General features: G+C 38.7%; 1 protein-coding gene across 2 annotated transcripts; it reads left to right on the top strand.

Annotated features, from left to right (window-relative positions):
* The first annotated feature begins 223 nt into the window (after positions 1–223).
* Positions 224–23015, top strand: LOC590798 (alpha-L-fucosidase). Of its 2 annotated transcripts, none has more exons than XM_003730587.3 (10): positions 224–299; positions 1851–2030; positions 2566–2802; positions 3212–3318; positions 6478–6608; positions 8128–8258; positions 17934–18034; positions 18482–18614; positions 19208–19378; positions 20574–23015. In XM_003730587.3, the coding sequence occupies exons 2-10, from the start codon at positions 1927–1929 to the stop codon at positions 20821–20823; spliced, it is 1365 nt and encodes a 454-aa protein (XP_003730635.2). In that variant the 5' UTR covers positions 224–299; positions 1851–1926; the 3' UTR covers positions 20824–23015. The 2 variants fall into 2 exon arrangements, with proteins under 2 accessions (XP_003730635.2, XP_030840014.1); XM_030984154.1 differs by lacking the exon at positions 224–299 and adding an exon at positions 1201–1291.
* Positions 23016–23759: the final 744 nt, after the last annotated feature.

The following is a 23759-nucleotide window of genomic DNA, read 5'->3' as shown; positions in this document are numbered from 1 at the left end:
CCTCTTCTTGAACGATTTTCAAATTTTCGGGAGCAAAAAAAAGAAGAAAAATTCGTGCTCACTACCCCCCCCCCCCCCCCCCCCCTTCCCCTACTTAGCGATATATTGGCCGGCACAATTTACAAATTTCAGCACACTAAACTTATATTATTCATAATAATCGACTCGATTGGCAAGTAAGTCGATCCTCCCGTATCGACGCACAGTACGCGTAGCTAGGGAACGCATAGCTACTATATATAGCTGGCATAGCGAGACCGCGGTGCATGCATGGTACGACCGATTAGAAAGTGTATTTTGTAAGTAGCAGTCCATTGACTTTATAGTATAGTACTGAAATTCATATGCGTTAATTACAGTTTTGTACATAAACGCGTAGACAGTCACAAGCTAAACTAGCACAATGCTAAGCCTAGGCTTAACTTTAAGTTTAAACGGCGCTAGTCATTAGGCTAGTGACAGTACTTTCGCTTTCGGACAGAGTCAAGACGGGAAGCTTAACCGGGCGGCGCAGCCACCACCGATTCGCCGAAGCGAAGCGTAGGACGCGGACCCAGCTAGGGTACGGTAAAGCCTAAAGGGATATCTTTACGGCGCCGGCGTGACCTACCGGGGGTAGACCTCTAGTCTACTTTGATTTCATAACAATTATTATTTAACAGCCTTAATTTATGATCCACACCAGGCGGGTACGCAGGGGGGGGGGGGGGGGGGGGGGGGGGGGGGGGGGGGGGGGTGGGGGGGGGGGGGGGGGGGGGGGGGGTTAGGGGTTGAACCCCCCCCCCCCATTGACTTTATTTTGTGTGCGTTTTAGAGTAAACCCCCCCCCCCCCCCTCAGGCTTAGCGATTTTTTGTTTTTGTTTAATAGATCTAGACCTAGATCTAGATTCTAGATCTAGATCTACAAAACAAACAAAAAAAAAACAAAAAATGATATTCTAGAGTCTAGATCTAGACTAGACTAGAAAAAACCCAACCTTCCCCCCCCCCCCCCCCTCCCCACCAAAACAAAATAGAATCTATCAATCAGCCAAATTTTCAATTAAAAAAAAAAAACGCTTTAATTTTTGAGACCAAAAAAATAATTTAAAAATGTGTCCTCTTAGTCTTACAGAGTCCACATCGTCAACATAGACTATGCCAAATGGCAATGCAACTTTCTATATTGGTTATCAAGTGCTTTAATTTTTTTGTGCTCGGATAACTCTAGATTACTGCATGAAGACATCTGTATGGATGTATTTATGAGGATTTGTGGTGAATCTTGATTTGAATGACATCCGATTAAAGGTAAGTAATACAAAGTTTTGGTAGGGGACCGTCGTGAATTTGGTTCAAGTGAACATATTGGAAGCATATGCGATCCTACAATATTCAGTGATCGTTGTCGCGGTTGAAATCAAGTCTAAATGCATAAAATTGTAAATAGGGTCTAATAAACTTTTTATGTTGTATATAGCTCCCTCTCAAGGGCAAGATATTAATTAAGCTATAAAACAATGTTTCTTGACTAAAATCGACATATTAGTATTAGCTATTCCCTTTGGTAATTGTATATCACAACTACATAGACCTATTCTGAGATTTTCAGGGAGTGTACGGATGTAGGCGCCATTTGAAATTTATCAAAATTTACTGGGAGTACCGGTAAATTTTTAGATTCCAATTTTCTCGAAAGCAGAAGTGTTTTAGGGGCTACGTTTTCTAGTGCTTATAAAACATCCACAGGGGCATCCAAACATCAAAATTGTAAAGAATCACTAGACCTATCCACCTAATTTTTAAAATTTCCCAAAACTTTGTATTTAATACCTTTAACGATGGTCTTTTGTGATTGTATATTACACAGTGACCTGGAAGAAGTGAAATAAGAGATTCAGTCAAATCCAGCCCTGATTGTTCAGAGTCAGGAATAGGTTGAAAAGATGAGAATTCTTTTGATCCTAGCCTGCTTGATGTTACCCCTTCTGGGTTCCTGTCAGTACCAGTCCAACTGGGATTCCATCGACTCAAGACCTCTCCCTGCTTGGTAGGTAATTAGTTTGTGTCAGTCTTAGTGGCTGTTATTGTGCAGTCAGCTCAGCCTTATACTTACGGTACTGAATTCTAAAGGGAAGTCCATCCTGCCAATCATCAATATTATTTGAATTGATGCAGAAAAAATCTTAAGATAGGTCAGTGGAAGTTGGAGAAAAAACATAAAAAGAAAGTTATCAAGTTTATTTAGGTTTTGAAGACTACATGTACACTATATATTATAAAAATTAGCAGACCTATGATTTTTTTTTCCTCAGTACTTTTAAAGATATACTTGTTACTTGATTTTGATGAAAGAGCAGTTTTATTTCCGACATGACTCTTTTTCCTGCTTGTTTAGTTATCACAGCATTTAAAAATCAGCTTAAATTCTGGAAAATTGTCAATCATAATGCATTTTTATGTGTGGAATAAAGATTAAAAAAACACATTTTACAACATCCCAACTGTTAATTGATTGGAGATATCATTTTAAAGATTCTTTTCTTCTGATGTAAATCAATTAAATTCTGGCCTATATTATGTAGGTATGATGAAGCCAAGTTTGGAATCTTCATGCATTGGGGCGTCTACTCCGTTCCAAGTTTCTTCAGTGAATGGTTTTGGGATCGTTGGCAAGGAGACCCTCCCTATCCATCTGTCGTCAACTTCATGAAAGAGAACTTCCGGCCTGGTTTCACGTATGCTGATTTTGGACCCATGTTCACGGCAGAGTTCTTTGACCCCAATGCTTGGGCCGACATCCTGGAAGCCTCTGGAGCAAAGTAGGTTAACCCATAATATTTGTAATATAGGGAAGATGAAGAAGGAGGAGGAAGAGGAAGAGGAGGAGGAGGCGGCGTTCTTGTATAACACTCATGTCAGTAAGCTTGAGCTTCTGTAAGATTTTCAAAATTTTAGGGACCAGACATAGACTAATGGGGTTTGCAAGAAAGTTGCGATTGATTGCAAGTTGCAAAATTTGCAACCGATATTTGCTATCGATGTACTGCAACTAAACTTTCTTGCAACGGCCCATTTCTTTTTTATGTGTGTAGTACCATAATTTATATCAAAATGCTACATAAGATGAAGGATTATGAAACTTTCACACAAGTTATATTTTTCTCACTCTTGTTTTGAGAATGATATACTGGAATAAAATTTCTTTCATTACTAATTTTTTTTCCACAGTTATGTTGTTTTGACTTCCAAACATCATGAGGGCTTCACCATGTGGCCATCCAATGTCTCATGGAACTGGAATGCAAAGGACGTTGGTCCTAAGAGGGATCTGGTCGGTAAGATATGATATTATATAATTTGGATAAGAATCTGCCATAATTTCTGGAATTGGTAATGTGTTAACCTTTTATAAAATGAAGAGCTCATAGACTATATTTCTTTTGTGCCGTTAAAGGGATTGTTGAGTTTTGTTGCAGAGGGCGCTACACAATGCATTTCTTAGGTGAGATAACGAAAAACTGAGTGTCAAATTTAAAAGAATATACAATTTGAATGACAAAATCATCTTTGTTTGATCAAAATCGATGCAGAGACGGCTGAACTATCCATAAATATAACCATTTCTAATATTTGTACATGGTGCCCCACAAATAATCCGTAATTTGAACCAGCCGTTGAAACACGAGATACCGTCTTATACGTTTTATTCCAGCCAATGCCAATATTGGCTTTTTGTTGGCTTTTTCGTGTTGGTTATAATACGCACAACCAGCCGGCCTGTGTATTATCATTAATTAATTGATTAATTAACGGTCACCATATTTTTTAAAAAGTGGAGCTGAATTGGTACGATCGTATTCACACATTTTGGGGTCTATTATTACCTTCATAGCAATTTAAGGTTCTAAAAGGGCACTAGAAATGTCATAATAAAGAATAAGAGCAATAACCATGCACTTTGAAGGCATTTGCAATCTGAAACATGATTCCTTTAAGTGAAATACTTCCGTAAATTCCAAACAGTAGCAATTAAATATTTGATTTAAATTCCTTTACATGAACAAGAAATGCACAACACTATTCAAGAAAGGAATGAGGTAACATTACAATTAGTTGAAGACAATTGATTAGACCAGGCAAACTAAAAAAAGTAGTTTTCCAGTTTCTCCTTAAGAGTGTGATGTGTGTATTGATACTTGGATATATTTAATTTTATGTTGTTTTATGATGGTATTTCATTCATGGTTTAACTTATACCAATGCTTGCTTGATCCAGTGCAGGGCTCAAATTAATTTTTTGTCCACGGGGGCTCTTCCCCCCAAAAAAGAGCCCCCGTGAGCCTTCTCACGGGGGCTCTTTTATTACTGACGGGGGCTCTTTTTTATACAAATATCCATTGAATTGGTACCTATGATACTCCTCAATTATTTGCTATTTCATCATTATCATTTCAATCAGCATTTTCCCTCTTACAAATTTACAAGCTACATAGCTGTTACTGGCCTGTGTATATAATATATACGCATACAACACTGATCTTTATGATGTCTTTAACGTGACATATCTTCTTCTCCCCTTGCAAACGAAAAAGAAAACATGGTCATTAAGAGGGATTAAGCGACAAATAATAATTGTGATTCAAATTGATGCGAATATTTGTTTGAATAAGCACTATTATTCACCCGAATCATTTTTGTAAAAACAACTTTTACAAATCTCAGCCATGCTTACTGAGTTGAGACGTTCCATTCAATTTAAAATACCCATTATATAATACACTTCTCCTAATCTCAAAGTGATCTTACAGCACAGTGGCAGAATTGCATTGCTGAGATTTGTAAAAGTCGTTTTTACAAAGAAGATTCTGGTGAAAAGCATTGCATATTCAAAAACATCCTTGCATCAATTTGAATCACAATGATTATTTGTCGCATGGTCCTTTTATTGAATAACCTTGTTTTCTGTTTTGTTTGCAGAGGGAGAAGAAGCTATGTCACGTTAAGAAATCATAAAGATCAGTTGTATTATGCGTATATACATATGATACCAGAACAAATGTTGATTATCAGAATGTCATTTTGGAATACCTCTATACAAATACCACATTGTCTTTAGCCCGTATTAGTATTAGTATGATCCAATATAAAGCTTTTATTCTTTATTTAATTCAGTATAATGCTTTTCCTCAAAAATAGTTTTGCTATTTTTTTAGGATTGAGACGCTAAGAAATGGTTTCAAATGTACATTACACGAACCCTGAACCATTGCAAAATGATGGTGGTTCTCTCTCTCTCTCTCTTTATTTTAATCATGCATTATCAACTACATATAAAGCAGAAACCAAAAACTTAGGGTTATCTGAGATAGGTGAAAGTAAGAGTTAAAAAGAAAGTCATGCTAAAACGGCGCTTCACTTCCCCCGCCCCCTGAAAAAAATAAAATAGATTAGTAGTCCTCCTCTTCAGAATCCCCCCCCCCCCCCCCCCCCCCCCCGCTGTAGATCTGCCCATGTTATCATATCATTCCACGCAGGGGCGGCGATCCCGGGGGGACGGGGGGGGGGACACGTCCCCCCTCAATTTTTTTAGGGGGGGGGGATCTTCCGCCCTGGAAATTTGAAAAAGTGCAAAACAAATTGTATAGCATATACTGAATAATGACTGCAACACACTTTTAGGCTCTGGAAGGCCCAAGAGTGCAGCGTTTAGACTAATAAAATTGCAAAAAAAATCTCGCTCGGTCGCTACGCTCCCTCGCATGAAATCCTTGTAAAAAAAATTCGCATTTCGTCCCCCCGGTCATTAACAGAAATCGCCGCCCCTGATTCCACAACATTTTGGTCTTCCTCTTCTCCTCAAAAGGGACTTTTAGATTTGCGTGGACGTGTTACGTCCTTTTAAGGCACTGGCAATCACATGTGACGTCCTTTTAAGCACTGGCAGTGCCTTAAAAGGAGGTCACACGTTGCAGTCCACGTTCTCATCGTGCAAATCTAAAAGTCCCTAATATTGATTTACTGGTCGAGGTTCATTATTTGCTGACAACGAAAAACTTCTCCAGGCCATGACCATGTTTCTGCCCTTGCCCGATCGCCTCCAGCTCCAGCAGACATGGCGCGGCAGCGTGCACACGCACCGCTACTAACGGCACAGTAGGCCTATAACCACTGCTGACGGCGGCACTGCACTGCGAGCTGAATCGGTAATAATAGGCCTACTCATAAAACGAGAAATCTTGCACGCTAATCTTAGTTCCATTTCATTGGTTTAAGGTTTGAAAATTGAAACTCAATATTGTGTTAAAGTTATAACAGAAAAGATTATCTTTATTTTATAATTCCACCGGGGCGATTTTTAATTTTGCAATCGCCCCCGTGAGCAACCTGACGGGGGCGATTTTGTAGCTCACGGGGGCAAATCGCCCACCGCCCCCGTATATTTTGAGCGCTGATCCAGTGGTTTTCTAAATAGAAAGACATTCTTATTTTTACAGGTGAATTGGCAGCAGCCGTGCGCAGCAGAACAAAGATTCATTTTGGCTTGTACTACTCTCTCTATGAGTGGTTTCATCCCCTTTTTCTGAAAGATGAGGCAAATGGCTTTCAAACAAAAGTGTACAGAGATGTAAGTTTATATACACCAATCTTGATTTATAATTTCATCAGCACATTACATATTCGAGTTTGAGCAGTTATGCACACAATTTTGGTCCAAGGGTCTATCGGCTTCGTCGGGCCCGGGGTAAGAATGTTGTTGCATTTGCGACCACTGACATTTGAGCCTCGATCACTGGTATAGCTCCAGCAATGGGATCAGTGCATATTGAGTGAATCAACAGAACATTGTGCAGCCTTGATAATTCATGAGTAAGTTAGTGAGCAATATTTTTTTTTTTTTTTTTTTTGGCCCTCAAAAATTTGCACCCCCCCCCTTGAGCGCCAGGAGGGGGGCCCAACTCCCCAAAAAAGTAAAATTAACGTGTTTTTACATATTTTTTCCGAGGGGGGGGGGGGGGGTGCTAGAAAGGCCTGGATCCGCCACTGCGTTAAAGTCACAATGGGATGATGAACCAGATTTGTTGAGTTGATTATCATTGCAGGCTCATCGTGACTCAACCAAGTGCAGTGAAAATTACTAATGCACAAGCTTCAAAAAACAGATTTTTTTTATTTTTTATTTTTTTTGTTAATAAAACAGGTTGACAATATAAATATAAAGCAAGAAACAAACCCACGATCAAAATGCCACAAATCGCACAGTCATGTGGGCCGCCATTTGCTTTAAATGACATCACAGTATAAGTGCAGCCAAGTGTTATGAGCGTCTCAGCACGCAAATCAATGTCCTTTCCATTTGAAACTGGATGCATTTCATCATGTATGGTGTATGCTTTAGATATACGCATACGCGCACCTTAGTTTTGTGTTATCACTTTTTGATGGGACCTTTCTTTGCAAAGCAAGCGTGGTAGTAAAATATTGTGCACTGTCACATGGTGTCATTTATTTTAGAACCAATTTTATAATAACTACTAACTAGAAGGATTGCTTAAAGGTAATACAAAGTTTTGGTATGGGGTCATGAATTTGGTTCAAATTAACATATTGGAAGCATATACGATCCTACAATATTCACTGATCGTTGTCGCGCTCGAAATCGACTCTAAAGTTATGAAATTGTAAATAATAAACACTTTATGTTGAATAGCTCCCTCTCAAGGTCAAGATATTAATTAAGCTATAAAACAATGTTTATTGACTAAAATCGACCGATTAGCTATTCTCATTCGGAAATGATATACCACAACTACATACTCTGAGATTTTCATGGCCGCAGCTACCATTGTACGGCCGTAGGAGCTATTTGAAATTTATCAAAATTTACCGGGAGCACCGGTAAATCTTTATATTCAATTTTTCTCGAAAATAGAAGTGTTTTAGGTGCTAAAATTTCTGGTGTTTTTAATACATCCACAGGGGCATCCAAATATATCAAAATTGTAAAGAATCACTTTCCACCCATTTTTCAAAACTTTGTAATACCTTTAATATTAGTGAGTATATAACTACATTTGTGTTTTATGATGCAGATATACTACAAATTTATGTCCCAACATATTTGCTTCGTCAAATTCTCATTGCAGCAAGTTATGATGCCACAGATAATGGATATTGTCAACAGCTACAAGCCGGATATCGTCTGGGCAGATGGGGCTCATGGTCCTGACTCTTACTGGAACAGTACAGAGTTTCTTGCCTGGCTCTACAATGAAAGGTTTGCTGTTTGAGAATGTGCTTAGAGACCACTTTTGATGGCCAATTTTCTGTTTTTGATATAAGGACCGCTATTCATGAGGTCCGCTATTCATTAGGACCGATATTCATAATTTGAGAAAAGGGTCATTATTCATAAGGGTCACTATTCATGAGGACCGCTATTCATAGTGAAAGAAGAGGGTCGGTATTCATAATATGAGAAGAGGGTCACTATTCATAATACAAAATCGGGTCGTTATTCACATGGGTCCCTATTTATAATACTAGAGAGGGTCGCTATACATAATACAAAATATTGTATTACCGTATCGTATTATTAATAGCGACCCTCTTGTCGTGTTATGAAAAATGACCATCTTCTTTTATAAATAGCGACCCTCCGCGTATTATGAAAAGCGACCCTCTCGTATTAGTGCGGTATGGTATGTAATCCCGTAGGATTTTTTTGCCAAAATTGAATTTTTTGCTGTTTTGGCTTCAAAAGGGTCCCAATTGGCCAAAAATGATGGGGTTCAAATTTTCAGACCCCTCCTTCACTTCCTGGGGGGTCCATTTTGGGCGCCAAAATTGCATATATAAAGCGCAATAGGGAAATCTGGTGTCTTCCACCCTAATTCATATATTTTTTCGCCAATTTCACTGTGAAGTTGTTTGAGGTATATAAGGATTCATTTTTAATGATATTGTGTCATAAAAAACTTTTTCACTTTGACGTTATGGGGGCGCAATTTGCGAAAAATTGTGAAAAACTGGGAAATATTTCCTAAAAATGTGCCCTTCTTCTTTCTTTTGGGCTAGAATTTTGAAATAATAAGTGGAAATGGCATTGTTGTGTATTATTATAGAGTGGAATAATTGTGAAACATACCACATGTCATTAACACTGTTATTTTAGGCTGTTAATATAAAAAATCAACCCTTTTTTAGTATTCTATCAAATGAATAACTTACTTAAACACCAGATGGCGCCAAACACCTTCAGATGATAATATAACAAAATTCTCAAATATCATCTTCTAGGCATTGTAATTGCATCAGTCAATCAGAAAGTTGACAAATTATATATGTAATATTTTTTTTCAAATGCACAATAATACGAAAATGTGCATTTTGTTTTGTTGATATGGTCCCCCCCCCCCCCCCCCCGAAGAAGAAAAAAAACAACAGAAACAAGTTGAGCTATTTTGGTCCGAAATACTTGTACATGACACAATCTTGATCTAAATCAAAAAATTATTTGGAAACATTTTCCAGTTATAAACAAAACATAAAATAAAATCGGGAAAGGGGTAACCACCTACTTCGTGGTTACCATGACAACAGGAAAGTTCATCAGACTTCCAGTAAAAGTCAATCGCTGTCACTATCTGGAGCATCCTCCCTTGTCCGGTTTTCACAGTCTCCACTATAGCATTTACATAGAGGAGTGCAGGGCAAATCGTTGTTGGAGCAGCTACACCGTCCCTTGCATCCTGCTTTGCAGCCACATTTGATGAGTTCAAGTACTGCCCGTGGTGCAGGGAGCCCAAGACACTTGACTGGAAGACATCCTCGATTATCTGAATACCATCCATTCTCTTCGATAGGAGAAAGCACTGGGTAGTTAGTCTTGTATGATTTATCTCTCATCGTGATGTAATTAGCACGGAGGATGTGAGGTAGTAATGCGGCACGAGTTGGAGGTAACATCTCACCTTCCAGGTTCTTTGATCGGAACAGTTCCCATCTGAGTGATGGTAGGGTTGTTGGACCTGATGAACAGTAAAAAACGACATATGAAATGCTCTAGTGCCTACACCTGTGTTGGAAGCTCTCCATTGCTAAGCTCAGTTGGAATGGAACCCTCGCCCAGTTCTTTGAAGCAGATAATGGCAGGATCATCATCATCAAGCTTTAAGTAGGCATTGATCCATGTCTTCTTGGATATCCCAACAAACTTCCTCCCCAGTCAGCACCAGAAAAATTGTGAAGTCCAAGGAGACCTTGACATTTTTGATGTCCAATGACTTGAACCCACTCCAGCACATCTATTTCTCGTTTGTACCCTTGCCTGTAGAAAATTGTAGAGAAGTGGGCACTGCATTGTTTCCACAAGATACTAGATGAATTAAGAAAAGGAGGACATCAGTGTCAGGGGACCAGACAGTAATTTCTTGCAAGGCACCACTAGCAGTAGAGGCAAGGACTTGATTATGAATCAGGGTATCAGCCTCTTCATGTGTGTGCGCCTCCTCCAAATCATGTCCCTTGATGAAGGTATCATACACAACTACTAGCTTGAAAGGGCTGTCCGTGTTCTGTGAAAAGTTATCAAGCAGCCCCTGACCTAACAGGCACGTCAGCTTTTTCTTGGTTGACGATGAAGATAGAAGCTCCTTGATGGACATTGTGAGCTTCATTTCTGGGTGTATCTCGTATTCTACTGATGTAGTTGCCCTCTTTTGTCGAGTCTTGTTCTTTAATGACTCTTCCATATATCGATCAAACACAACTCGACCTTCATCATAGCTAGCCATCATCCCTTCGATGCGCCTGTTGAATGCATTCTGCAGGTCTGACATATTTTGCATGGCAGCTAGTGTCTTTTTCATGCCTTGAAGTACACCCATGACGTCAATTATCAGCACCTTGACAGGAAGATCATGCAAGAGGTTAATTAGGTTTTTGGGCTGCTCCATAAGGAACCTGCGTTATCTCATATTCTACGGTAACCGGAACCTCTTCCTGCTTCATTTCAACCTGTGGGGAAGTTGAATATGATTATCCTCCACGACATCAGGCTGTTTTACAACATCGGGAGGTTCTGCCTTTGCATCTTCAACTGCATGCATCAGACTTGCTTTGTCTGTTGGGATGTACAAAGAACCATCGACAGCACATAGTGAACGGGGAACCACTGACATTTCATATTCACCTATTGTTTCCGCAAGTTTAGGAACTAAGCTTGGGCGGCTGCCTTGGATGATAAGGAATCTTCCCAGCAATTCACGTTCCTCCCGCAACTTGATGACCTTGTCTTCAACACGCACTTTCCTTTTCTCCATCCATTTCGAAAAGGATTTCAGCTTCAGTTTCTTCATTTTGTCCCACACCGAGAGGGTTGATGATGAAAGCAAACGATCAGATACAAACTCCTCAAAGCGCTTCTGGCCCTTTTCTGCAAAGTGGAGAATGTCACTTTTTGCCTCATTTGACACAAGTGCCGATGAAACCAGACTCTTCAATTGTGTCTTCTCCTTGAAAGGATTGACTCCGCCGTGCAGCTCGATTAGGTGGCGTAGTTTCATAGCATTCTTCTTTGACCTCACTGCAATGTCTCCTGAGAGCTGATGATGCTCCTTCCTCACCGAAGCTCCAGTAGCTTTTGGGAAGTCATTGAGGTAATGATTTACCAGAGCAGCAAGGTGAGGTGTGGTAGTGACTAGTCGGTCCAGAGCGGCTTCATTTCTTGTGAGTCCAACCATCCCACCATTCCCTTTAGTTTCTTGATTTCTTGCTCTAGATCCTGATCAGTGAAGAGAAGAGAAAAGGGTATCTCTGACTTTGCCACCACAAAGTCTCCAGACTTGAGGGCATTCCATGTTTCTGGATCATCCTATTCTAGGGCATTCATTTGAGCGAGATGGACTGGCATCTGGCGAGCATATTTCAGGAGATCACGAGCAAAAAGTACTTGGTGAGGTCTTCTAGTGATGACAAGTAGCCCTCCCAGTCCCCTGATCGACATGAACTAATGAGATGTTGAAGACTCTCCACCTGGTTAAGATACCGGGTCAAGAACTGGGCAAACTTTCCAAGGTCTTCAGCTTCTTCAAGCGGTTTGACATTGCTTGAGTACCAGGATTGGATTTCTTCATAGATCTCCACCATCTCCGGGTCATGTCCATGAAGTTTTTCTTTGAGAGAATTGCACTGGATGCGAATTGGACCCTTGGGAAGATCCGATAGTATGGCATCAAAACGCAACATTATGATTGCAAGGCTTGCAGTAATGTGGAATTCAAGGCCACGCTTATAAGCTTTACCACCAAAGATCCTGCGAAGAGATGCTGAGGTGTACGCACCACATTCGATAGCACACGTGCCAAGACTGCTACCATCGATGGTTTTGCCAAGAGCATGTAAGGCAGCGAAAGCAATGTGGAGAGCTCCAGCTCTTAAGATACAGTTGGCGTTTCCCACCGACTGCTGAATCTTCAACGCTCGGGAGTAAAGATCGAGATCTAGCGTTATCAATGTCTTTCTGTGAGGGCCAACAACAGTCGCAGATATTCCGTGGGATAACCGAAGAACAGTATAGAGGGTCCCATAATCAGTTGGCGATGTCTTGAATAATGGGGCAACCACCGCTGTGTTTGTAGGCGTGCTAGCGGGAGAGGATTGAGACAACAATAAGGACCTACATGTAGTTGCAGCCCATGTTGGAAGAACATCATTCTTTGCTAGTTTATCTGATTTCTTCACCTGCTTTTTGATGATCACGACAGAGTTTGTTTCCTCTCTGTCCTTTGAAGACCCAGCTTCCTCCTTCTTGCTAGAAGGGTCATTTGTAGACTCTGCATCACTTGGCATCTCTTCACTGCGCTGGGCTTCTTCATCATGCAGCTGAGGTTCAGTTCGGATGATTTCTCCGTTGTCATCTGTTGTAAGGTAGTACACAAGAGCCCAGGTATGAGTGAATTCTTGAGAAATGAGATTTTGTTTCCTCTTCTTGTAGGCCTGAAATCTCAGTGGGCTAGTTCTGATGTCTGGCTCTGGAAGCACATTCATCTCAAATGCTAGAAGGCCTTGCGAAGAAAGTTTCTCGGGTATAACACGTGGTTGATTCACTGGCTCTCCATCTACAGCCTGTTGGTTGATTACCACTGTCCCGTGAAAGGTTCCTTGCCCTGTGGGTGTGTCTTCCAAGAGATCAATGTTGTCAATGGTAAACCAGATGTTCACACCCTTCTTGACAAAATCAGGAAGACAAAACCCAAGAGAGGGATACTGCTCCTTTGTTAGTAACCGAAAATGCTTGAGCAGTCGTATTGTTAAAACAGCTGAATGTTCTCATTAAGATGCACATAATCAGAAGGCGGTGGATCTCATTGGATCAAAGAAAGAATAACGTTGAATGTCCTTCCGTAATAGGTCCATGATCTTATATATATATATATATATATATATATATATCAATGCATACAATGTTTACCAATTTGTCAATTTAACCATCTAAGTTGATTGATTGATCAAGAGTAATAAAGTTTTCTCTTGTTTTTGCAATTTATTTTCTTCTTCTCTAACCGATAATGAAGACCCACATCACATAAAATTTTAAAATCGAGATTTGCAATTGGCTATATGTTTATGCTTACCTTGGAAAATCAGGCAATATATTGCAAAAGAGGGGGTTTTATTCTGTCAAACTTGTGAAGACCAAGGAACAAAACAACTTTTACCACAGAAGAGCTGGAAACAATGATCACAGAGCAGCATAATATTATGTAGGAATGTGTGCGCGCTGTGTGCGCGCGAGTGCACTTGCCTGTGAATGTTTGGGTGTGTGTGTGAGTATGTGCGTGTGGAAGGAAGGGTGTGCGTGTGTGCACGCGCGTGCGTGTGCGTGCGTGTGTGTGTGGGGGGGGAGGTAGATGTGTATACATGAAGGTTGTCTGTATGTTTGTTTCTGTCTCTTTGTGTTTGGAAATGGGCTAGTAAATATATATGATAATGGTAATAAAAGTACTACACCTTAAAACAGCTGGCCGAACAATGGCAAAGGTACGCAAATTGGGCTGACGGGGGTGGGGTAGGGATGGGGATGGGTTGGTTGGAGGGTTTATCTAACTGAAAGTCTTCAAATTACCTTTCTCGGTGTTGAGGGATATAGTTCTAGAAAACAACTCAAGTTTTGTGAAACTAGTCATTAGATGAATGACACACCCAATTTTAGGGGGTCTCGTGATAGGAAACTACCCCCCCCCCCCCCCCCCCAGAGAGGGGTTGAGGGTCGGGAAAATTTGAACCCCATCAATTTCTGATAGCTTGGACCCCAATCAATCCAAAAATGCCAAAAAATCAATTTTGGCACAAAAGTCCTACGGGAGCTTTCTCAGTGACATACCGTACCACACTATATTATGAATAGCGACCCTCTCCTCGTATTATGAATAGCGACCCTCTCCTCATATTATAGGGACCCTTTTCTAGTATTATGAAAAGCGGCCCTCTTGCCGTATTATGAATAGCAACCCTCGTCTAATATTATGAATAGCAACCCTCTCCTTGTATTATGAATAGCGACCCTCTTCTAGTTTCATGAATACCGACCCTCTTGTACTATGAATAGCGACCCCTCATTTTGTTTTATGAATAACGGCCCTCTTCTAGTTTTATGAATAGCGACCCTCAATTCGTATTATGAATAGCGATCCCCTTCTCGTTTCATGAATAGCCACCCTCATCTCATATTATGAATAGCAACCCTCTCCTTGTATTATGAATAGCGACCCTCTTCTAGTTTCATGAACAGCCACCCTCTTGTTGTTTAATGAATAGCGACCCTCTTCTAGTTTTATGATTAGCCACCCTCGTCTCATATTATGAATAGCAACCCTCTCCTTGTATTATGAATAGCGACCCTCTGCTCCTATTATGAATACCAACCCTCACCTCCTATTATGAATAGCCACCCTCGTCTCATATTATGAATAGCAACCCTCTCCTTGTATTATGAATAGCGACCCTCTGCTCGTTTATGAATAGCGACCCTTTTGTTGTTTAATGAATAGCGACCCTCTTCTAGTTTCATGGATAGCCACCCTCTTCTAGTTTTATGAATAGATACCCTCATTTGAGTCATTTCGTATTATGAATAGCGATCCCCTTCTCGTTTTATGGATAGCAACCCTCATCTCATATAATGAATACCGACCCTCTCCTTGTATTAGGAATAGCGACCCTCATTTTGTATTAGGAATAGCGACCCTTTGCTCCTATTATGAATAGCGACCCTCATTTTGTATGATGAAAAGCATCCCTCTTGTCGTTTCATGAATAGCGACCCTCACCTCGTATTACGAATAGCGACCCTCATTTCAGATTATGAATAGCAACCCCCTTCTCGTTTTATGAATAGCGACCCTCTGCTCCTATCATGAATACTGACCCTCATTTCGTATTATGAATAGCCACCCTCTACTCCTATTATGAATAGCGACCCTCTCCTTGTATTATGAATAGAGACCATTTCGTATTAAGAATAGTTACCCTCTTTTCATTGTATGAATAGCGACCCTCATTTTGTATTATGAATAGCAACCCCTACTCTTATTATGAATAGCGAGCCTCATTTCGTGTTATCAAAAGCGACCTTCTCGTTTTATGAATAGCGACCCTCATTTTGTATCATGATTAGCGACCCTCTTCTTGTTGTATGAATAGAGATCCTCTCGTATTACGAATATCGACCCCTTCTCGTTTTATGAATAGCGACCCTCGTTTCATATTATGAAAAACGACCCTCTGCTCCTATTATGAATACAGACCCCATTTCGTATTATGAATAGCGACCCTCTACTCCAATTATGAATAGCGACCCTCATTTCATATTTTGAATAGCGACCCTCTTCTCCTATTATGAATAGCGATCGACCCTCATTTCGACCTCAATATTATGGATAGCTGTCCTTATGAGTAATGACCCTCAATTTGAATTATGAATAGCGACCCTTATCCCATGTTATGAATAGCGGTCCTTTTTTTTTTAGGAATAGTGACCCTCTTCTCCCATTTCGAATAGCGGACTCGCAGGTACGGGAAGTTGCACGTTATAAATAGTGGTCCTTATGAATAGCGAATAGACCCCGTCAAGATATAGTCACCAAACTAAATGCATGTTTAGACATGATGCTGTGAAACAACAGCGTTTCTTTTTCAATGATGACAGATACGGTTCACATTTCCGTATCTTATAACACAGGGCTCAGTGAATATGCGCATATCCTTTGTTACGCAAAGTTGTCTTTCATTTACATGTTTAAAAAAACCTGACGGCTGTTTTTGCTACAGTGCCATATATGAACAAACCTTAAGAATCACAAGACAACAAGCCACAGCACTATCGTCCTTTGGCAAGAAACTAATTTACATTTGCCTATCTCTAAAGTCGGGGTAATATGATATTGTATTGTCAAGACACTCTCTGAAGAGATAATGGTATTTGACTTTTATGGGCTTATATATTCATATAATATGCTCTATCCATCTATAAAGTTTCATATCATGTCACTTTGTGGCCGAGGTCCTTGGGGTACAGGGGGCTGTATATTTAATGTTTAGGAAGTAAAAGTGATATTTTTTTAATGAGGATAAGAAGATGTAACCCCTAGTAGTTTTGTGTGTTGCAAAAATATATTTTTTTCCTATTTTCTGGAAATTCAGACTATTTTTTTCCTATTTCCGATAAGAAAATAGGAAAAAAAATTTCAAGCACAAACTATTTTTTCCCCATTTTTTTCACCTTCAACTTTTTTGTACTATTTTTTTATAAGAAAATAGGAAAAAAATAGTGATTTTTTTTTTTTTTTTTTTTTTGAGTTTGAAACTATTTTTTTCCTACTTTTTTACTGTCAACCTTTTCAGACAATTTTTTCCCTATTTTCTCCAAGAAAATATGAAAAAAATAGGATTATTTTTTTCTCTTTTCGACTTCAAAACTATTTTTTCCCTTTTTGTTCATCTTCATCTTTTTCAGACTATTTTTTCCCTATTTTTTCACCTTTATCTTTTTCAGACTTCTTTTTACCTATTTGCGAGTACTATTTTCTTCCTATTTTTTGCACTTGAATTTTTTATGACATGATACAAATTTGTAAACTATTTTTTGTCTATTTTCTAAACTTGCATATTTTCATTGTTTATGACTGGCATCCTATGCAAAAAGCCCGCTTCTCCTGCCATACACGTTATTAATTAACTCTTTATATGCTACACAAATCATCTCCCTGTGCAACATTTGTATTTATCATGGGATAAATATTATACCAAAGGCCTCAAGATTCATTATGAACTGCTTCCGGTGCGAGATTAAAGATGAAGTTGAGTTCTAGTCATGCGATTGCATTGTGAAAGAAACGGTGTGGAATCGACCAGAAAAGGTTGATCATCTAGCATATAAGAATTTATGTGTATTGCAAGGTTCTGGAATCATCAAAATGATAAGAAATTTGGCCAAGTCTTGGTAAAGTTAGAAAGATGTATATGGGACTACACGAACACGTGGCGTAAAAATCCTACCCTCCCCCCTCCCCCTCCCCCGAGTTTTACAATGTTACATGACATATTTAGAATATGAAGGCATTTGAAGAGCCATGCTTTTCAGGGAACATGTCTTATCTGATGTTCTTCCACACTTGCATAATAAGAATGATAACGCTCACAAATTATTTTTTCACCTCTTCCCAGAACTCAACCTTCTCTTTAATCTATACCCTCGTTACAAGCTAATAGAGATAATCAAAACCTGAAATGAGTAAGTAATTTGGTTGAGCCATTGAGTGGAACAAAATAATCTGTCCACCATTTGGTGACTATATTGTTTTTTGTGTAAAATTACATGTGTGGCAAACAAGCAGAGAGGTGAAGAAAGTATTAACCACGCAAACCTTTATATTTTTACTTTTTTTTCCAGCCCTGTTAAGGATCATGTAGTGGTGAATGATCGTTGGTATTGGCCTGGCTCTTCTTGCAATCATGGAGGATTTTATACGTGCGGTGACAGATATGATCCAAGTAGGTAGTAAGATCGTTTTCAGTAGGAAAACATTGCCGATGTGCAATTGCCAAGCGATTTTCCTCTGTCATCATCCATATTGGGGAGGCATCAGCGCAATTTGGGGGTTTTGTTGGAGAGGAAGTATGGCAATAATGTTGTGGTATTGTGCAATCCTCCCCCTCACGTATAAATTCCCATTGTTTTTCTTGCCATTAAAAAATTCTTGTATCAGTTGTCTGATTTTGCTCAACACTTTATCTATTTGTTTATCAGATTTGTTCTACTTATTTTGAAATCAAGTTATTCTTGAACCTGATTGACCTTTCAAAACTACATGTATACTATGTGCTTGAGCATCAAGAACATTTCCTATACTGAATTTAAGGAGGAGGCATATAGGAGAAGCAGTCGCATTTGTCTTGTTATGTTATACCATTGGAATTATTTTTTTCTTTATTTTTTAGAGAAACTGCAAAGTCATAAGTGGGAGAATGCCATGACGGTGGACATGCGCTCATGGGGATATGTGCGAACGACTCCATTGAGTGGCATCTTTGATATCCATGGTCTGATCCAGAAGCTTGTCAGGACAATAAGGTATAAAGAGATGTAAGGTACTACCAAATCGAAAAATAGCAACAAATTAATTACAGACATACTTACAAGCTTTTCGCCTTACACTCATCAGAGTAAATCGCAAGAATGAACAGGAAGCCGAAATCAAATAATATAAGTGGAAGCTGAAGGAACAAAGGGCGCAACAAATTAAGGACTGTGATTGGCTGTGGGAAATAGATGTAACGATAGCCGTTTACATGCACTGTCTGATTTCACCTTTATGTTCATTATTGCAATTAACTCTGGTGAGTGCAAGATGCAGAGCTTTAGTACGTCAGTATTTGTTGATGTTCTTCAATAATGTACAAGTTTGGCAATCTGGTAACTCAGGAAATCCATGAGAGCCAGACAGGCATCAACACATGTCATCTAACCCAGATAAAGCTTCTTTCAGATATCCCGTAATAAACCGCAGCAGGTTTTTTTTATCTTAAAATTCAGAAGTTATATATAGAGTCTGGTAGACTTTTCATGTGGCTCAATGAACGCCAGATGAATGATCAAAATCATGGTGATTATTAGAAATATAAGATCTTAAGTGCTCTTAAACATTTCCTTTCTCTTCACCTCAGCTGTGGTGGTAACCTTCTTCTCAACATAGGTCCGACCCACGATGGTCGCATTGTACCCATCTTTGAAGAGCGTCTTCGTCAGATGGGGTCATGGCTAAAGGTCAACGGTGAGGGCGTGTACGGATCCATCCCATGGAGAAAGCAGAATGATACAGTAAACCCCGATGTCTGGTGAGAAAGTTGATTTATCCCTAATGATAAAGTTTTTTGTAGTTCAGTGATTGTTATTTTACCTGACTGCCAAGAAAGCATACAGGTAAATGCTTGTTTGTATAAGCAACCAGTCATTAGTAAGCAAAGTTGAGTTCTGGTCGTGCACATACCTTGAGAAACAAATTGACTCTCGGGGCAGTTTGGAAGGGTTGATGTATACTGTGAGGTTTTGGAATCATTAAAATAATATCAAATTGACCCCATCTTGCTGTAAAGCACCTGCACTCCACAAAGAAATGGGTATATGGGACCATACACACAAGTGGCATTAATGTTTGGTCCAAATACTTCTGCTTCTCTGTTTCACAGTTCGATTATGAGAGCATTAAAAGAGCAATCCTTTTCAGCTAGGGGACATTTCTACTATGATGTTTTCCCATGCTGATAGTAAAAGGAATGAAAAAACTCACAAAATTTTTCATCGCCATCACCATCACCATCACCATCGATCAGGATGTAACGCATAGGATAGGAATCGTTCACATACTACTAGGAGTGGTGTCAATCAGTTTCCTGAAAGGTTGAAGGGACTCATTGATCGTAAGCTCACGCTGAAGCCAAAGGCAAGCGCTTAATATGTGCACTGATGCTATTCTGCATGCTCTAGCTCTTTGTAACATCTGATTTGAAAAAATGATCATAACTCTCTAGTTTTAACTTATATCCATGTGAAATTAACACAGAGGTTAGGGATACTATTACAATATCCCCTATGAAATTTCATTGAGATTAGCTGAGGACTTATAAGATGATGCCAATCAAAATGTAGTTGCATTTTTTTAGACACCTCAAATAATTTTTTTAAATGAATGCTAACCCATGGATGCTTTCTATCCAGTGCGAAAGGGGCTATATAAATTGCAACTATTAACTTTTATTGGGAGATGTGAGTTGGTCTAGCGGCACGTTTACTTGGTCACCTCTCTGTCTTCGCCTACAAACTGGCTCAGGCGACTCCAGTTCGAAACAGAGTTACGTTTTCGGATGGTGACGTTAAAGGTAGGTCCCCAGACGTAAATAATCCTATCTGATTTATACACGTTTGTAAAAACCCAATTACACACACATATTATTGGTATTATTTAATGTGCCACAGTTATAGAATTATAAAGCCACTAAACATTTTTTTAATGTCCATCTCATGTTTTTATAGGTATACCACGACCAAGAAATCGGATGCTGTCTATGCTTTCCTCCTGAAGTGGCCTCAAAACAACACCGTTTACATTGACGCTCCTATCGCAGAACAGAACACCAATGTCACCATGCTGGGTTACGGTCAACCTCTGAAATGGGAAATGGGACCGAGCTATCAAGGAATGAATATCATGCTTCCCTTCCTCAATCCCTCTCAGACGACTTGTCGATGGGCCTGGGTTTTGAAGCTTAGAAATGTGTTCTAATTAAAGAACCCCCTGCGTTCAGATATGACACGGTTTTGTTATGATAGCATAAAGTGTAATATGTTTTACATTTCTGTATCTTATAAAGACAGAGCCAAGTGAACATGCCTATAGAACCATTAATGTGGCAGTTAATTGCCATTCATTTAAACGTTTTAAAAACGTGTTTTGTTTTTTGGGGTTCATTGGGTCAAATCTGAACGTGCCTTTAGCATGGAAGCATCATGACAGTCCACTATTAAAGGAGGTTGGGAATAATAGAAGGTGTCCAGAGAAATTTAAGTGCTTTCATTTTGTGATAACTTGAAGTAAATTTTGTATGTTTTATTTCTGGCTGTTAATGACCAGTTGTACTTCTTTGATGCAGTTATTATTTCAATTTAAGTGTGATAACTCAAAGTGAATTTTGTATGTTTTCTTCCTGGCTGTTTTTGACCAGTTTTGCTTCTACACAGTGTAGGTTAATATAAACTTTGATGTGAATAATCTGTAGCACTTGTAAACTATGATTATATATATCTAATCTTCGGTATCAGGGTAGGATCTCAATAAATGAAATGTTATATATCTTGTATACTTCTACTGAAAATATAAAGAAGTCCATACATGTCTTTGTCTTGTTGACAAAAACTTGCCTCCGTCTTTCATATTAGTGTGCGTATTCTTTTCATATGAGGGGTTGTGCTTATAATTTGTTCATTTTCATTTTTGTTTCAATTATGTAATATTCATGACTAGTAATGTCATTTCTGTATTGTGGCAAAGTTCATATATTTTTCAATATCATAACTTGTTTGAAAGTACAGTACTATAGAGGAATTCATAGGAGGACTTCTTTAATATGCCATGTTTAGAACTTATCAAGTGATAGAGTAATAAGTCTGAAATATACAGGAGCTCAAATCTTCTTGTTTCGATTACCGTAAATTTCAAATTGCCATTTAATGGGTATATTTTTGTATACATCTTGTTTTTGTATTTGTTTGATAAATCGTTTGCTTTGTGCTTTACCATTTTGTAGGTAAGCCTAAGAGGCATATTTTCATGTTTCCATGAAATTTGCAATAGATCAAGATCTATATAGTTAAAGTTGATATATGTACACTATATAACATACCGGTATATATATATATATATATATATAACAGTGTGTTATATGCAGGTCTAATAAAAGACAGAGAAATAATTTCTGTCTGTATATTTTTTTTAAAGGGACCCATGTTTTCCATTAGATTTAAAACTAACTGAAAATAAATTAGGTGATGTCCTATTGTCCTTTCCTTTAAAAAAAAGTTACTTTTTCTCACTTTTAGCTCATTTAATGAAACCCAATGAGCGAAGCTGATTGGTCATATTGCAATGTATGTATAAACATGATGTAATTTATGTTATGTCACTTTGCTGTGTTATTTGTGTAGCGAGTTACTGGTCACTAAAATGTACTCGAGGAGATCATATAATGAACAATAATTCAATATATACGTATATCCTCGTTTTATTGAAATGAAATTCATAGAAAAACAAACAAAATGTTAATTTCAGTAATTTATAAATCTGTATGGGTAGGTCAATGCTATTCTTTTAGTAAACTATAATATTAAAAATGATTGTCTTTTTAAAGCTTAAACTTTGGATTGCATGATCCTCTTATTATTTTGGGTCAAAAGTAGGTACCGGTACTCAAAAGTGTAATTTCAGAATTCTATATGCTAATTATTCAAAATGAATATTAATCAGCGTGACATACTAGGTATTGTATTCTTTTATACATTACATATTTAAGTCTTCTTCAGATTCTTCTCATACAGGGACAAAAAGAATTAAGGCATGTAAGTTATTGCGAAGAAATAAAGTTAAAAGAATAAGTAATCTTGCTAATTTAGGTAATGTCAAACAATTTGTCCCTGTGATAGTCACACTTTTTATGTGTATTTTTTTACATTTTAAGAAAGAAGTAATCTTTATTTTTCACAAATTTTTTAAATGTAGTTCTGGATTAGTACCCAACGAAAAATCATGATAAAGTAATCAAGCTATTATCTAGTGCAATTACATAATTCAAATACAGCACAATTAACTGAACTGTAAATAATGCATTTCCCTGTTTTGTTCTGTTCTTGCTGAGACAACTAATTGCTTGTACATATATGTGCCTTTAACTCTTGAAGTAATAAACTTTAACAGAAATCAAAGTGTCTCCTAATAAACTGGTTTTGTGCCTGTCAGTGTTAGAGAATTGTTGAACTGTACGTGCCCCCTCCCCCCCTACAAGGCCAAGGAATGCTGACCAGGCGGCATTTTCCAGCCCTTAAGCTATGGCCTTTAACTCTTGATGTAATAAACTTTTAAGATATAAGTCAACCGGTTTTGTGCCTGTCAGAGAATTTTTGGAATCTGCCCCCCCCCCCCCCCCCCTAGCTCGGCCTACACACACACACACACAACCAGAGATCCTATAGAGCTTGTTGCTTACTTTATGAATGTATAGATCGCTCTTACACCGTTTCATTAGTGTTTAACTATTTTTCATCCTTATTTTTTCCGGCTTTACCATCCTTAACCCTGTGCTTGATTTATACTGTCTGCACGATATGTTCTTAACATTTTTTGTCTTCAATCAGAAATCTTTTAAACAGCTAGCCTATATGAATTCATGAAGTACGTGGATGCATGCAAATCCTCCATCTGACATATATGTCCAAGTTTACTCTCATTTGAAATGTATGAATGAATATCTAGATATGCCTTTGGTCTGGCAGACAAGTTCTCTGCATGCCATGGGGGCGTGGTTGGTTGCAGGGGCGTCGCTAGACCTTTTTCAGTGGGGGGGTGTAGAGGCTTACGATTACCGACAAAACTAGCCACCAATTACCTACAAAATTAAATGTCCAATATCGAAAAATTCAACCCTATAAACCTGGGGCCGAAGGCTAAAT

The sequence above is a fragment of the Strongylocentrotus purpuratus genome, unplaced genomic scaffold (genome assembly GCF_000002235.5).
Source record: "Strongylocentrotus purpuratus isolate Spur 01 unplaced genomic scaffold, Spur_5.0 spur5_scaffold_14, whole genome shotgun sequence".
Classification (NCBI taxonomy): domain Eukaryota; kingdom Metazoa; phylum Echinodermata; class Echinoidea; order Camarodonta; family Strongylocentrotidae; genus Strongylocentrotus; species Strongylocentrotus purpuratus.
Note: the sequence above shows the minus strand (reverse complement) of the source record. Positions and strands in the feature narration are given on the sequence as shown.